The sequence below is a fragment of the Phalacrocorax aristotelis genome, chromosome 5, assembly GCF_949628215.1.
Source record: "Phalacrocorax aristotelis chromosome 5, bGulAri2.1, whole genome shotgun sequence".
In the NCBI taxonomy this organism is placed as follows: Eukaryota; Metazoa; Chordata; class Aves; order Suliformes; family Phalacrocoracidae; genus Phalacrocorax; species Phalacrocorax aristotelis.
The window spans coordinates 9,046,597-9,063,018 of record NC_134280.1 but is presented as its reverse complement, the minus strand read 5'-3'; the positions used below and the strand labels follow the sequence as shown (position 1 = coordinate 9,063,018).

The 16,422-nt window shown below is 43.1% G+C and overlaps 1 protein-coding gene across 2 annotated transcripts in view; it reads left to right on the top strand.

Annotated features, from left to right (window-relative positions):
* The first annotated feature begins 459 nt into the window (after positions 1-459).
* Positions 460-16,422, top strand: part of GPR39 (G protein-coupled receptor 39) — an 84,592-nt gene continuing 68,629 nt past the window's right edge. The window contains exons 1-2 of one of the 2 annotated variants that reach the window (XM_075092899.1): positions 463-941; positions 1,294-2,034. In XM_075092899.1, the coding sequence (XP_074949000.1) occupies positions 1,377-2,034 (658 nt within the window). In that variant the 5' untranslated portion in view covers positions 463-941; positions 1,294-1,376. Of the gene's footprint in view, positions 2,035-16,422 lie in introns of both variants that reach the window. The other variant, XM_075092898.1, reaches the window with a different exon arrangement.

Sequence of the window (16,422 nt, the reverse complement as noted above, 5' to 3'; positions counted from 1 at the left end):
CACCCTCTAATTAAATGTTTCCAGGGGTTACCTTGGGAGCCTTCAGTGCTATGGTTCGAAACTAAAACTAAAGAGTGCATTAAATTCATTCTGCCTGGGGTGAGGCACAGGAGAGAGGAAGTACATTTTCATCCCCTGCTACTCTGGATTACTTGAAAGCATAAGCATGATCAGGATTACTAACTTCAATATTTTTGTTATCTAACATGAGAAGATGGAAATTTAAAGGGAGACAATTGATGTGTCTAAATCTAGAGTTCAGCTTATTTTATAACTTATAGAGAAGAATCTTTACAGTCTAAGCAGTTATTTTAAGAAGCTACCAGTTCATCACCAGCAACTAAAAACCAGAACATTTACATTTGTTGATGTAAATCAGTCTGTGGCTGCACAAGCTGCGTAACAAACACTGCTGCGCCAGATGCTGAGGTCTTCATTAAAGGAAATGTGAAGTAGTGAAGCATGTGGCATTAGCACATAGAGAAGTAAAGTCTGAAGCCCAGTTAATGTTAAACTCATAAGCAGATACTTGCTCTTCAGCACCTGTTCACTCATTCAACCTCACCTCACCAACCTAACGCCTTAGGAGAAACACCTCTGTCCCTGAGAAGGAGCTCCTATTACAGGAAGTGAATTTCAGACTTGGGTGGTTTTTTTTTTTTTTTTTTTTTTCTCCTTTCCTAAGCCTGCTTTGCTGCCAGTGACTAAGGATAGTCAAGTTTTATGTTAATGGTTAACAGAGCAGCTATAACTACACAGAAACTCTGACTTCCTGTTGCTGGGGCTGGAACCAACAGTCACCTCTGCTTTGCAGACGAAGAGGCAAGTGTTGAAAGGAGAGCAGTTCACACTGTAAAAGGCTGGAGAACGGCAGCTTCACTCAGTAGAGAAAAAAAGGAGGAAAATCCAAAAGGAGCAAGAGGTGCTTGTCATAAAGATAGGTAAGAGCTGAAACACTTTATTGCTTGGCTTACTGACTCAGCGGCTGTTGCTAACAAAACCCACAGGTGTGACTAGTTGAGACACATTTGCTGTACCTGGCTGCTCTGACCTGCGTGTCTCGGTCAAAGGGACAAAGCGAGAAAAGATCTATTTGCTGTGAATTTGAACTTCAGAGAGGGCAGGAAGGCTCTTTCTCCTTCCCCTCTCCCCAGGGGCTGCTCATGGCAGGACAGACGACATCCCCTTCGGACTGTTCTCATCTCATTGACCACAGCCACATCCCTGAGTTTGAGGTGTCTCTTTGGATCAAGATCACTTTGGCCCTAGTGTATGTCAGCATCTTTGTTGCAGGCATCTTGGGCAACAGCATCACCATCAAGGCTACCACGATCCTGCAGAAGAAAGGCTACCTACAGAAGGAGGTCTCGGACCACATGGTGAGCCTGGCCTGCTCTGACCTGCTGGTCATCCTGCTGGGCATGCCCGTGGAGTTCTTCAGTGCCATCTGGAGGCCCTTTTCCACCCCCTACGGCAACATGGCTTGCAAGCTCTACCACTTCCTCTTTGAAGCCTGCAGTTATGCCACTGTCTTGCATGTGGCCACCCTCAGCTTTGAGAGGTACGTGGCTATCTGCCACCCCTTCAAGTTCAAGGCAGCCTCTAGACCTCGCACAGTGAAGCTGCTCATTGCTTCTGTCTGGGGTACCTCTGTCATAGTAGCTCTGCCCCTGCTCTTTGCCATGGGCACAGAATATCCCCTGGAACCAATCGAGGGCTACCAAGGTATGACTACCTGCATCCAGCCTATGCCCAGGGACCACCACCCTGCACTGAAGGACAATATGACCATCTGTACCAGCCTCTCCTCCAAGTGGTCTGTCTTTCAAGGCAGCATCTTCTGTGCCTTCACTGTGTACATCATAGTGCTGGGATCTGTCACCTTCATGTGCCACAGCATGATGAAAGCCTTGATGATCCACAAGGAAGGAACTGTGGCAGTGAAGGGTGGACTAAATCACCAGGACCAGTACCTAAGAAAAAGTGAAAGCTCAGAGGCCAAGAGTTCCAGGAGACAGATAATTTTATTCCTGGGTAAGAGCCCCATCCTACTCTGCCTCCCCTCCCTTGCCTCCTTTCCACATGGGGGGGGGAACCCAGAAGCCTCCATTTTATCTCACCAAGTTCCCCCAACTGGGGAATGTATGGTTTGAAACTGGTGCAAAATGAGGGAGAGGGATACTTTTGGTTGCGATGATATATTTTAAGAAACCTGATTCCCCTGCATGTTTTTGACTGACTCGTTTCGTTGTTGGAAGAGGTGGGAGGGAAGAAGAAGGAAAAATCCATTTACTGTCTGCTATTTATGTACTTGATTACTCTGCATGCCTACATGCAGCAATATGAGTAACACAGTGTTGCTGCTTGACCTTTGGGGTAACAATAGGCAAGGGTTGCCTGGATATAAAGTAGTTCTACTTGCCTGTTTTCCCATTAAATTATGAATGTGTGCTTGTTTAGTACGGCTCTTGATGGGAGGGAAGACTACCTTACAAGATCTGAAGCTTGTCCCACTCCAAAAGCATGTCCCTGTTAATTCAGGATGCTCCCTGGAGGGTACTTATTTAGCCTTGGCAGTTGTGGCTGTGTTGCATCCAAGCATTAAGAAAGCCGGGCTAGAGAGTTGATTTGGTCTTGCAAATTGCTGTTGCCCTCTTTGAATTTTTTTCATGGTTTTATTTGAAGGTCTATAACCTTGGAATTATGTTTGATTCTGATCTCTCTCGCCACATTTGTCAGACAAAAACTAATCAAGCTGTCATTTCACCAACTTGGAATCTTTCCGGGCTGTGATCCATGTAGTCTCCACATTTGTTGATGCTCTTAGAGGCACCCTTAATCATGCTCTGGCTGAATTACTGCTAGTTCTTGTTTTGTTGAGTTGCTTAATATGATACTGGATATAATAAATGAAACATCTAGACTCTGAATGCACAGTAGACCTAGTATTCTGCGTTGCTTTTTGGTGCTCTGCTTGATACTACAGAAGGGGAATTGAAACTCATGGGTCTGTCCGTTTCTACAGTTTTAAGTTTGGTGTTCTTTTTTTTTTTTACCATTCTGTGCTTCCTCATCCAGTCCTGATTTTGCCATGATCTATGGTTGGGGCGTGAAGCTGCGGGGTAAGGAGCCCAGGGTGCACCCAGCTCCTTTTCTGCTGCACCTGTATTAGAGCTGGGAACATGGCAAAAACCTGTCATAGAGACAAGGCATATGACTCAAAGGTTTGGGGAAAGGGCGGAACTGCACACCAGGAGAGACACTGACAAAGGCTTGAAATGGGAGATGTGACACTCCAGGCTGTGCAGAGCATTTCCTCATGCTCAGGGTCTACAGATAATGAAGAAATCATCTCCTCGTGCAAGCTGTCTGTTAGTCTGGGATGAGAGGCCCATATCTGGGTGATTAAAAGGGCTCTTGGTATCCTTATTCCACCAAAAGTACTGATTTCTGGGGTAGAGGCTTAGCAGCCGATGTTAAATACAGCATGTTGCATAAAGCAGAGAAAGAGATAAGGCCTTGCCTTTTTAGTGCTACTGTGGGATCCTTAAATGTCTGTGGATCTCTCTCCCCTTGTGATTTACCATCCACAGCTACATTAAAGCCCAGTCTAAGATCCAAATCCTGTAGCAAGTTCTAGCTAGGCTGAGAGATGAAGGTAGATTGCCACGGCTTTTCTAACACTCCTTGATTATTGTTCTTGCTTGGTGATGGTGTAGTATGGAATAGGGCAGACCTAGTGCTGCTTGCAGAAGTGTTACAAAGCTAAATGAAAGTGATTGGCTTGTCCTTTATCCTAAGAGAATTTGCTGCCAGTATCTGATGCTTCTTCTGTGCTCTCAGCTTTCTGGAACCAGTAGATACTTCCATGAATTCCCTAAAATTACCTCAGTAGCAAGACTCTTAATACAAGTCTTGCTAATTTACTTGGGTTGAGAAATAAATTAATAAACTGAGGAGGAGGAGACTGTGGCCTACATCCCTGAGAACAATGCAAAGCAATTTAGTTTGGAGATTTCATAAGAATGATGCTTTAGGGCAGCTTTAACCCAGAAGAAATGAACATTTAAGTTGTTCACAAATCGCTGAATTTAAATATAGTGATTTAGAAGTCCTCTGTTTTTCATTTAACAGATGGGTCAAATTAAAACAAATACTTGTGCATTCCCAACATATTTCACTTTTAATGTGAAATGTAAATGACAGCATATAGCATGATGTCTTTGAACATCTAGCAGCCCTAAAAACAATTTCACATTTTCTTCTAGTTGTTAAAAGTGGTAAATTCTATAAAACAGAGATTAAATTCATAAATCTCCTCGCGATGAGAAAAAGCTGAGTATAAGGAGACACAAGAAGGTACTGATACTTTTTTAGTGTCACGTTATTGTGTGGTACTTGAGAAAATTCACAAAAACGAATTGTAAATGTTGAAAGTGAAAGACTGCTTGCCATAGGTAGTATTGACACTTGCAGGATGGGCTCCAGATGGGGTGACACCACTGCTGTGATGGTGGAGGAAGGTGCAAAGCACCAAGTGAGGAGAGCACCACCATGCTGGGCAGGCTGAGTACACAGGGGGAAGAGTTGTTTGTCCAAGAAAGGTGGCTGCAAGGTTTGAATTTTTCAGCTTAAAGCCCAGACAGTCTGGTTGGGATTTGAAGTCCTTTATGTAGAGATGTCAGTTCCTTCTTTTTCTGGCAGGCTTGCTACGCTCATGGTGGAGAGAAGGGACTGCCCCAAAGGCTGCAATAACTCTATGCCTGGTGTTGGGGAGGGGGTACTTCCAGTGGCTGTTTAGCTCGAGTTTTGGTAGATTTGTCCCAGTGGAGGAATGCAAATTTGTCCCAGTGTCTTGGAGGAAACCAATTCTGTTTTTATAAACTAGTCTGTGCAGTGCTATTCCTTCCAACTTCCTTCCCACTATTGCTGTTGGCTTCAAGAAAAACAGAATAGCACATATAAGTCTCTGCTTAATGCTCCTGCTCCTGGAATTAGGCATTTTGTGCTTTTGGATAGACTGGGGGTATACTTCCCACAATCTCTGTGTGTGCGATTCATTTAATCCTCCTCCAAGTCGTGGTAAAACTCCATCGCCTCCAGGGGGTCAGCCCATCCATATGAGCAGCGTAGATCAGATTAGCTGACACTGTGTGGGTTACCTACATTTGTTGTTAAAGCAGCTTTGTTCCTGTCAGGACAGCAGATCTTTCTTCTAGTGAAGGGCTACATGGGTGTGGATGAGTGTGGCCTGTCATGAATAGCAGGGAAAATATAGCTGAGCTTAATTTTTTGATAGGTTCATGGCAGCATTTGTTAATAAAAGTTTGTCCACTGCCAGCAGCAGAAACTGGATAGCTACAGTGCTTGTGAAAATACTTGGCTGATGGCACTTTGAAGAAATGCAAGCTTTTAACAATATTTAAAATCTCCTAAAGCTTGGCCCACCGCAACAGGGATTGATTCAGTCTTTGTGGCTACTCAACCTCTTCTTTCTCCTGGGGCTGTAAAGGGCAGGGCAGTGATCAGAGGGCTACCTAAACAGTTATGAGGTGCAGCTGTGGACCTTTTGCTGCTCCAACACCTGAGCTCAGGCCCCTGACACCACAGCAGTGAGTTCTTAAGAAAGGGTGAGTTTGGAGACTTATATGTATTATTATATATATTATAACTGCATTATAGCAATCAAAGAAGGAGAATGTAATGGAATGATCCCGTAAAAGAGTGATCCAGCAGTGCAATAATTATAAATGTTAAAAAAAAGAAGGCACTTTCATAGCTGAAACTATGTAAGTTGAAAATCTTTAGGAAATACTAATAGGGGGCCTGCTCACTGGAAAAGGGGAGCAGTATGGGACAAGCCTCCCCGCAAGCTGCTGGGGGGACCATGCTTTGGCACCATGGCCTTCATGCTGTCAGTGCCTGCTCACTGCCCATGGCTACATCCTTCTTAACCTGGTCAATAATATAAAGCCACATTTACACAAAAGCAGCTGCACAGTTTGACATCAGACTAGATCTGACTGTCCTGAACCTGTACTGTACAAAGAAGTGAGTTTTGACTATCCCAGATGAAAAATTTATTGCTTCTAAAGCTTCTGTGATATTTCCCTTGGCAGCTTCAGTTTTATGCTTCTGCTAAAAGCCTTAATTGTTTTGTATAAAGCAGTCTCAATCCTACCACAGTAAATATGTTGAAATAAAAAAATCCTTTAGTGTTGCTACATCCTCTGCTCTTCTTTGTATACACTTCCAGTTTGCTCTTTGGAGCAACAGTTTTCTGTTTGCACAGCAGAGGCACCACACTGTGTGGGGCAACTAGGCATCGTGGGTGCTTTGCCATTTGCCAGCCAGCATCTGGGCAGCGCTTTTCTGCCATCTTGTTTAGCTCTTCCATCCAGAAAAGTGAAATATCAAAGTATTCTGGCTGCTATGAAAGTGTTGAGGTAGATGCATTAAAGCACTGCTGCAGCTGCAGCAGTTGGCAAGAGCCAGAGCTGCAGCTGGACCTACCTAACCGGACACCCTGCTGATACCAGCCTGACTCCACCAGCAACCTGATGTCAAGCGGGGCAAATAATTCTCTGCTGTCTTTTTCCTGTCACTACAGAACTGCAGCTTTTCTGTTTTGGGACCTTCTGATATAAGTTGAATTTTGCCTACATGCCTGGACAGCAAATATCCTACAGCTTCTTTAATGAGCAGGGAAGGGAATTGCTTATCATAATGTATGGCAGTGCCTCCATCTTAGATAGGCAGTGTGGTGGTGTGGGGTTTTTTTTAAACTTTTATTTGGTCTAATACTTAAGTATGTCAAATACACTGAGTGTCAATCTGAAGATAGCAGCAGTGGTGGTTTCATGTGATGTGGTACAGGTAGCTTAAGGTCTGGTCTGCTTTCTAAAGCGATAGCAGCTAGAGTCTTTACTGAGACTCTGGTAAGTGACATAGAAGGAAAGAGAGTCCCTGTCTTTAAATCCAAATAAAATGGGCAAAAGGGAAGGGCTGGAAAAGCTACACAGAAAGAAGTCAGTGACCTGACCAAGGCCATAAGTGCTGTGGAGAGACATGAACACATCTGCTGGATCTTGCGCTAACGCCCTGTCTGCTGGGCCGCCTGACCCCTCTCCTGCCACCTTTTTTGGTGGTGACTGTGAAAAGGATCCCAGGCTATTCGATAGCGATACCAAATATCACTGTAAACACCATGGACACAGCTGCACTTGGCCATAAGCTAAATCAAGATAAAACTTCAACTCAGAAATTAAAAAGACCTCTTAAAACTGAAACTGGAGCACCATTTTTCCCCCCATATACTAGTGCTGGAGATTAATGTTTTGCTCAGAATAAAGGTATTGTGTGTAGAAATAGCCTTTTCCAAAGATCACTAAGGAAATGTATTTCACTTGGCAAATGGGTTTTCAGGAGGCAGATTACTTCAAGTAGTTGTGAAAAATACGTGGTTGTCATCTAGAGATGACTCAGGCACAGTATAACTTGACAATGGTAGGACTTCTGTTACAGGAAAATTAGATGCTTCTTCACAGGCTGGAAATTGGCTGGGGTTTTTTCTTACTGAAAAAGGTAATGCTTGGGGATAGAACAAAAATTGAAAGAATAACCTAATTGATTAGATTCCAGAACACAGCTCCAGCCCGTGTTCTTTAAACTCGGCTTCATTGACTCCTCTTGGTTCATTTCTTTAATCATTCCACTCAGCTGCCTTTCTTCAGAGACTTTGTTGGAGAGGTGCCCAAAGATAAATAGGTTGCAGGCTGGGTATGATTTTCATCTCTGTGTTTTATATGGTGTCTCCATCCATATATTTCCCTGAACAGGGCTTCAAATTACACAAGACAAGTAGGAGACTGAATGCACTGAAATGGGTAGCAGGGGCTGAGCAGGGAACGTGAAACACACAGACCAACAGACCAGGGTCTGACCATTCAACAGAATGGGACACCCACCCTCTGTCACTAGTAAGATTTTTCTTTTAGGTGCTGCTTTCTGGAAAAGAGATAAAGCAAAGGATTTACCTACTGATGTTCAGTAAAATTTGCTTTCCTCTTTTCTGCAAAAGTATTAACCTGGTGTCAGTGGCAAAACTGATCAATGCTACTGTATGCTGGTAGCACAAAACTGAAGCTCAGGTATTCAACAGCTGACAGTGGAAAGGCTGCATTCAGGGATCAAGGCTTCTTGGGGCAATTGTGTACAACCAACCTCCCCTGAAGAGCTGTGGGACTTTTGTTGGTTTAAAAAAAAATACAGAGCCACAGTAAAATAGGTTCAGGGCAAACTTCCAAAATCCCGATATCTGTATGTTGTATGTTTAGTTTTCCCACACTGTAACTTAAAAATTAATATAAGCAGAAGACAGCATAATTTTCTTCCCTGTTGAACAGAAAGCAATTTATCTACTGCTGCTTTTAACTGGACTCATGTAATAAAAGATTGTGCTTTGGCTTAAGTAGACAGTCTTCCTTTCCTCCTATGCCAAGGGATGGCAAAATGGTACAGAGAGAAAAAGAATGGAAGAATAGGGACTAATTGAGGCCAGCACCCCCAGGGTATTTAAGACTTCTGTAGTTTTAATGGAAAAATCAATGTGTGATTACACTTTGCATTAGAGTACTTAAAAATTGCTTCAACATGAAAAGTCTGAAGCTTTGAAAACAACCTAACCCTGCAAATACTGTAGTCAGAGAACCAAATTCACCACTAGTGTAATCCCTGTAATTCTCCATATGTGATATCCTGGCAGATACAGTCTCTGTGGACACGTGACTACTGTCTTTGCTTCTGCGCACGAGAAGCCCATGAGTAAAACGAGTGGTTTACTGGTGCTTAGTGAAAATCACTGCCATGCTTCTGACTTTCAGCAGATGCCTACAAGGAAACTGGTATTTCATCCGGTCTGATAGTGAGCTATAGGAGTTGGCATGCTGCTTCAGCCTAGCTCATCCTGTGCTAGCTCTACCATCTGTGTTGTCCAGAGACTAAGTGGACAGCTGAGATTTCTTAAGTACTTCTGCCCTATACTTGTCTGCCCAAAGTCTTTAAGGCTCATTAAAGACTGCTACCAGTGTTGGCCTTAAACTTAGTATTATTAATGTCTCTCTCTTTCTCTCTTGCAATCGGTGGATAATAAACCTATCGGCCCTTGGTTCTTGCAGCACCCTAGGTATATGCTAGAAGGAGGAGGGAAGTGCAGGCAACATCCCTTGCTGTAGCAGTGTGAGCCAAGAAACGGGCAGGGGGCTATTTCCTCTGGGGACCTGAGGTCTGGCTGGGTCATCTCAGCTTCTGAAAAACACAATCTGTATCATGGAAAACCTTCTGTAGGGCATGTTTTCTTAAAAGTGGAAGCCTTGGAAGCTGTCTCTTTCTCCAAAGTGTGGATAAGAAAGCAGGAAGATATATTTCCATCAAAGTGGGGAAATGCAGATGTTGCTCCAGAGATGAATTTAGTTAAGGGAGATAGCCCTCAGACAGAATACAGCAGCCCTACATTAAGTAACTCTGTCCCATCAATTTTGGTCTACTTCCCTCATTCTTTGGCCAAGAGACTATTGTCTTAAGCATTAAATTTCCAATTTCTCTCTGTTTTCTTGCTTTCTCTTCTGAGCCAGACACCATCTCAAATGCAGATTGCTCTTGCAACTCCCCAGTTTCAGCAGATAGGACTCATTTGTGGCAAGTCCACACATGATTTATTGAAGTCTTCACCGGTGAAAACTAAATGCATTATCTATTCCTCTATTGTTTCATATTCCAATTATACTGCATTTCACAAAATTAGATCTTTTGTTTTCCTAGCTGATGTTAAGAAAGACCATTGTCTTTAAACAGTGATTGCTAGCCTGTGAATTTTAATGGAAGAGGGCTTTAATATCTGAGCATTTATTAACAACATGAAGCTTTCCATTTTATCCTACGTAAGTTCTTGGTTTCCTAAAGGCAACATTTGCGTTAGAAACTGAGAACCAACTGTGGCAGGTACACTCTTCCTGCCTCCCCCCCACCCCCACCCCCAGCCCCAGAGATCGGGGCTTTTGGCACTGTGATCACTTGGCACCTCATTTTTGTGTCTTTTGTGCTTTGCGTGCCCCCAAGCATGTGCACCCCTTGGTAGTGGGGGGGTGGGAGAGGTGAAACCCCTCGGCAACAGAGGGTCTGCAGCTAATGAGGTGCCTTCGTTCAGAGAAGCTTCTAGAACATGACTACTTATGACCCCAGCTCAGATGTACCCAGGATATCAACGGGGTGCCGCCAGAGACCCCCTTGGTCTGGTCAGCTTGGAGCAGCAGGCTGTGTCTGAAGCCTTTCCCCTTTTTTTGCCTTTTTTGAGGGCTTCGTAAGCATGTTTATGCCTGTAGACACCAGCACTATACTTATGTGAGAAAGCAGTTATCCTTCTGATCTCTGTTGTGGATGCATAAGTAATATCAAGGTCAAAATATTATGGATTAAATGCGTCTGCCAAGAACTGCTTAATTGTATAAATAGCAATCTACAAGGAAAGGTGAAACTGAGAAAGAAGTTTGGTATTGTTATGAACTAACTTTTCCTTACTTCCCTTAAGCTGTTTTTAGGCTTATGGGGTTAGAGGTGGGGATCTCTCTGTCAGCAAGTGTATGCTTGTTACAGAAACAGGTAGAGAGAACTCAGAGTACTCAAAGACAGTTGACATCCATCTGCAAACAGGTGCACATATGTAATAACTACCAGGAAACTAAACTTTACTCATAAGTATAAGGAAACCCATACAAAGAGGTGCATTAGAGAAGATAACATTGCTTAGCTACCCATCCTTGTCCTCACTCAGCATAAACGGCTTTCTTTTCTCATGTTTTATTAGGTAGCATCTGCACAGATATTCAGGAAGCTGTTCTGCTCCAATGTCTAGCTGAACCCTGCAAAAGAGCTCAGATACAGCCCCTTTCAGAGAGTAATCTAAATATTTTGTCCCTGTTCATATAGCATTTCTGCAAATCTACCTTGCTTTGCTCTTCCAGATAATATTGCCAGCTTGCTTTTTGTTGAATGTAATGATTGTCTTACATAGCTAAAGGAGGGCCTGCCTCACACTCAGTCTTTTGTTTTAGTGGTGTATCTAGCATGGTGCTGCTGAAGGTGATTTTCATTTGAAGAAATATTAGAAGACTGTCCTGATTGCTCCTTCCTCAAAAAATCCCTGGAGTTCAGTATATGTGTACCCCTTCTATTAAATTGCAGTGACTACAATTACTCCAGCACTTTTTCCATGAAGCGTAAAATTTAAATTGTGGAACTTATTGTTGTGGAGGCCAAATGTAAGAGTGGGCTCCAAAAGAGATTAAATGAAACCTTGAAGGAATGTGCTGTCAAGAACAAGATATAATCTCCACTTTAGAAAGTCCTGATATTGCTGAGTGCCAGAAACTTCATGTGAATAGTGCAGGAAAATCCCTCTACGCTTGTTCCTTCTCCTGCAGATGTCTATGCGGGACCATCACAGAGAGAAATTAATGGACAGATGAGCCCTATATCTGTCCCAGTATGTCTGCTTTTAATCTGAAACTTTCTGTTTATGCCAAAATAGGCAAGAAATCAGAGTTGCCTTATGCCAGGTACAGGAACATGAGCTTTTTAAGATGGCAGAACAAAAAGTTTGTTGGACAAGAAAAAAAAATTATTAAAATGCTCTCCCTCAAAGTTTTGTTATATTTTTCCTACACCTCCCTGCCCTCCCAAACATAAACTTTTCAAGAAAAAAATGCATTTGTCACGGGGGGGGGGGGTGGTGGTGGTGTGTGTGTGTGTGGGTGGGTGTGTGTGGGTGTGTGGGTGTGTGGGTGTGTGGGTGTGTGGGTGTGTGGGTGTGTGGGTGTGGGTGTGGGTGTGGGTGTGGGGGTGTGTGTGTGTGTGGGTGTGTGTGTGTGTGTGTGGGTGTGTGTGTGTGTGTGTGTGTGTGTGTCCAATAAAAACAACTTTTGAGCCCCCTGGTTTTCAAAATAAAACTGAACTTAAATTTGTCCCTTAAAGGCATTAAGAATGAAGGTCCTCACTGAGTGTCTTAATAATGCTTAGAGTATCTTTAGAAGAGAAGTTCTTGAAATGGCTGTGACTGAGCCAACTACCAGAATTAAACTTTCAAGGTAAGTTAAGACTGAAATAGCTCAGCAATAAGGTACGCAGAGATTCAAACAGTCTTGGACACAACTTTAACATGTCAGGTTTTTAACCATTAGATAAGAACTAACGTGGTATGATGAAGGACAAACAGACGTCAAAAGCAAGCATGCTGGTCAAGTTTGCCCTTGCCCTTCAGAGGGTGAAATTGCTAAAAGCCTTCTGACTTTGTGTCACAAGTTTATTCAGCAGATCTTTCTGATCAGTTGAAAGAAATGCAGGTCTAAAATGGATGGAATGGGTTGTGTCACAGGTGTTCAAAAGATGGTATTTAAGTGATCTTTTAGTCTTGAAAACCAAAATACCTAAATTCTGGTGGTAGTACTGATGACATCAACTCCTGCCAAAATGTGCGAAAGCATGTATTGGTATTTGCAGATGTACACATACCTTTGAAAATCTTGGACAATGATTCTAGGGAGGTAACTTAGCTACTGAAGTATAATGGGTTAAAATATATCTTTTTTTAAATGTGGACTTTTGAAAAAATACTGTCTCTAACTACCCACATTGAGGTTGGAGAAAAGCGTTATTAAGGTGCCTTTTCTCCCTGAAGAATGGGGAGACAAACCTTTAGGAGGAGCTAAAACAAGGTTGTATTGTTTCATGTAGCAAAATGAAGAATATGGCTGGCTTTGAGTTGTCTGTGAGCACACCAGGACAGTGAATACCACAGAAAGAGGAAGATCTGGTTTGTACCTTGGTTTGAAAATCTTGCAAAACTGATCAGTAACAGCCATATGCAGAGTGACTCCCAGGACCATCAATCTGATCTCATAGTGCAGTGAGTTAAGCTTAGCAATCTTGCTCTGCATCTTTAGAAACCGCCCAGGGAGTCCAGCCTTATGTCAAGGAATCTGCAATTGCCTTTGTTTCAGCTGTAGGGCCAAGGACCTTCCCTCCAGCATGCACAAATCTTCCTCTTCAGCTTAGAGACTTGAGCCTGAAAGTTGTAGTACCCTTGATTAACTCTGACCTTACAGAGCTTTAAATCCATGCTGAGTATGGATTCACTAATTTGGTCTATAAAACACAAAACAAAACAAAACAAACCAGAAAAAAAACGACACAAAAATCCACCAGCAATAGAAGAGCAAAATAAGAGAGTTCTGCAACTGCTGTCTGCTGGTCTGGTGGATGCAAAGGGCCACCACCCCTCAGTTAGAGCAGTCTGTGAGCAAAGCCAGAGCAGATCTGATCTCTGAGCCTGTGGAGGATTGTGAGTGTATACCTCTTCTCTTTTTCAGTGCAACTTTTGTGATCTTTCTTAAAAGATTTTCCCCACCTAGTGTACTCGGAGGCAGCCTTGGGAGTTTGTTTTCAAAAGTTAATGTCCAGAGATTGAAACTTTCCATTGTCCTGATTCCCTTCCCTTTTCCTACTCCTGCTCATATACACATCTACTGAATTCTAAAAAGCTTTTTGATAGGGACTTGAAATTCAAATGTCCCCTTTCTATTTGTCTTCTGGTCCAAGCCAACATTTAAATGCATTCCTTTCTATTATATAGAGCATATTGACAATTTAGGAAACATTGTCCTGCAGTGCAAACGCTCTGATATTACAAAATATTGCCATGTTCTCTGCATTGACCTAAATGATGGCATTGGCACAAGAACTAATAGATCTATAGGGGCCATGAATGAGTACAGGCAGAAATGAGAAAATTTCTAATCATGAGAAGGACGTGTTCAGGGACAGCCTTCCAAATGGAGAGCTGGACCAAACTAGATCAGTTTCTGGGGCAGAGAACGTGATCATTTCTCCAAGTGCATGACGTAGTTGCCCGTGCCAGGAGTGGAGGTGTGTCTCTGGTCATAAAGCCCAGTTCTCCGCTAGGCTGGGAGGAAGAGGTTACATTTATTGCTCCTTGGTATGGCACTGTGTGACTCTGTATCCTTCTTTGGGAGGGTGCTGAACTTGCAAAGAAGGTCCAGCAAACTTACCCAAGCTGAACATTTTCTTGGCGAATACCTGTTGCCAAAAGCAGCCTTTCAGAAAGCTGGCCTGGGACCACATAGCTTGGTGCACACATGGATCTCTGCCTGTAAATGAAGGATGTATTTCCTGTGTGTTTTGGTCTCTGAATCAAGGGCAAGATACCACCTGTGCTACTCCTCCTCTTGCTGCTGCAGATCCACTCTGCCAGCCAGGCTTGATACCCTCCTGCACAACCTACGTGGCCATCAGTCTCCCTGTGCCCGATGACTCGCGTTCAGAAGCCTGCCTCTGAGTCCCTATCTCCAAGAGAGAATTGCTTTAACCTTATCAAATGGAAGTGAAATTTAAAATTACTTAATGTTTATTTGCTGACAGGCAGGAATGTCATCTAAATTGACTGTCACAGCTTGAACACAGTGCTGTAGGACCAAATCATAACCTTCTGTTGGCCTTCAGTGAAACAATGTTAAGTTTGGGGAGTGGAGATATTATTTTGGCCTCCCTGGATGTATGGATAGAATTCTCATTTTGAAGTTTTATACAATGAAGTTATATTTGATATTTGCATAATTCAAATACATGAAATCCTCAAACAGGCACAGAAGACTTGATTTCATTAACTTGGGATGCAGCCATTCCCATCTCTCATGCAAATGGCAAATACCTTTCCTCTAAGTATACTTTAAAGATTCATTTCCTTCTCTAATCAAGTGGTGAAATCCTACCCACGGGAACCAGAATTGATTTCTTTTCCCTTCAGACTGAATAGCATAGACCTTATTTGGGTTAACTTCTGTCATGAAATGTAAGGTTAACCCTTCTGCGTGGTGTGCATCAGCTAAACGTGTTCCTGTTTGCTGCTCCAACACACCGAAAATGTACACGGTGCAGTCACAAATGTAGCTGTCAGCCCTGGTAAGCTCAGGGAAGCTCTGCCGATTGTCAACAAGGATCTATTTCCACTGAAACCCTGACCTTGAAAGCTGGTTTTTAAATTTCCTCCTGGGCCTTGAACACTGTAATTGATTATGGTTGTTTTGGCTTTAATCTTTAGCAATCAAGGTGAAGAATTGCTCCCAAATTTGTTAAGATGTCAGGGGGAAGGCAGCTTCCCCACACTGCATAGCTGGTGTCAAGGAGCCACAGTGGACTCTCGCAAGCCTTCCAGGAAGCACTGATGTTTCTGTTCAGAAATGGAAATCGGACAGGAATGCTCCTCTCTTGGAGCTAGCACCTGTGCCATGTTCTCTGTGGGGGACCTTTTGGGGCATGAGAGAGCTCCACTGCATTAATGCAGTTTAATAGGCATCAGTGGAGAATTAAAGGTATCTGATGCTGGTTCAAGTAGCCTTAGGGAATAGTCCCTCACACTTTGTAGTGTGAGCCCATGGCTGCGCCTCCTCAGTGCTTAGGTGAATTTCCCCGTCTCCTTACTAGTGAATTGTCTGCATATCTTTGTATGCTATTGTCTGGTTCACCTCCTTGGTAATAGAGCTCTGCATTTATTTTATGTCTTTCAGATATATCACATTTCACATCAATTGTCTTATATTAGTTGAAACTGACAGCCTGGCCCCTTGGCCACTGTGCTTCCCTGAAACATTTCTCAGTGCTTTCATCGAAAGCAGGATGCTCTGCCACATGCTACATTCTAACGAAGAACTGCTATAAAAAACAAACCAAACTAAACCAAACAAAAAAGAAAACAGAGAGGGAAAAATGTATCTTTCTTGGTAATTTGGTATGCTTAGTTTTCTGATTCTTTTTGTCTTAGGACACAAAGTAGTCATTGGGGAGGTGTTTTTTCTCTGCACTGAAAGTGAAGTTATGGTGTGCTCTCTGCCTCTCCTGCTCACTACCCTGCTCTGTAGAAGAAAGCAGTAGGAGGTCAGCTGCACTGAAGAAAAGCCAAGATGTCCTCGGTTTTCCTCTTGTATGAAACGAAGATTTTACTCCGTAATTGGCACCAATTAGTAAACCCCCCCTTAGGTGTATACACATTGTGGTATTCGACCTCTAAAATTCCTAGTGTGGGGAAGCATGTTGGGTAGCAAGCACTGAGCTTGCTCTGGTGTTTTGGTTCCTGCACCAGATGTCAGCTGCCTTTCATGAATGAGTTTAAAAGTTCAGCACTGTGGTTCTGGAGAGCTTTTTATCAGTCTGACTTTACTGCTTCATTTAGTTAAACCTTGCACTGCCCCTTCAAACCTCTGAGCTGCCTGCACCACTGGGGCATGCAAAGCCTGATATCTGATAGCAGCTCAGACAAAGGAAGCAGTAGACTGAGATATATCCTGTCTCTGCTTC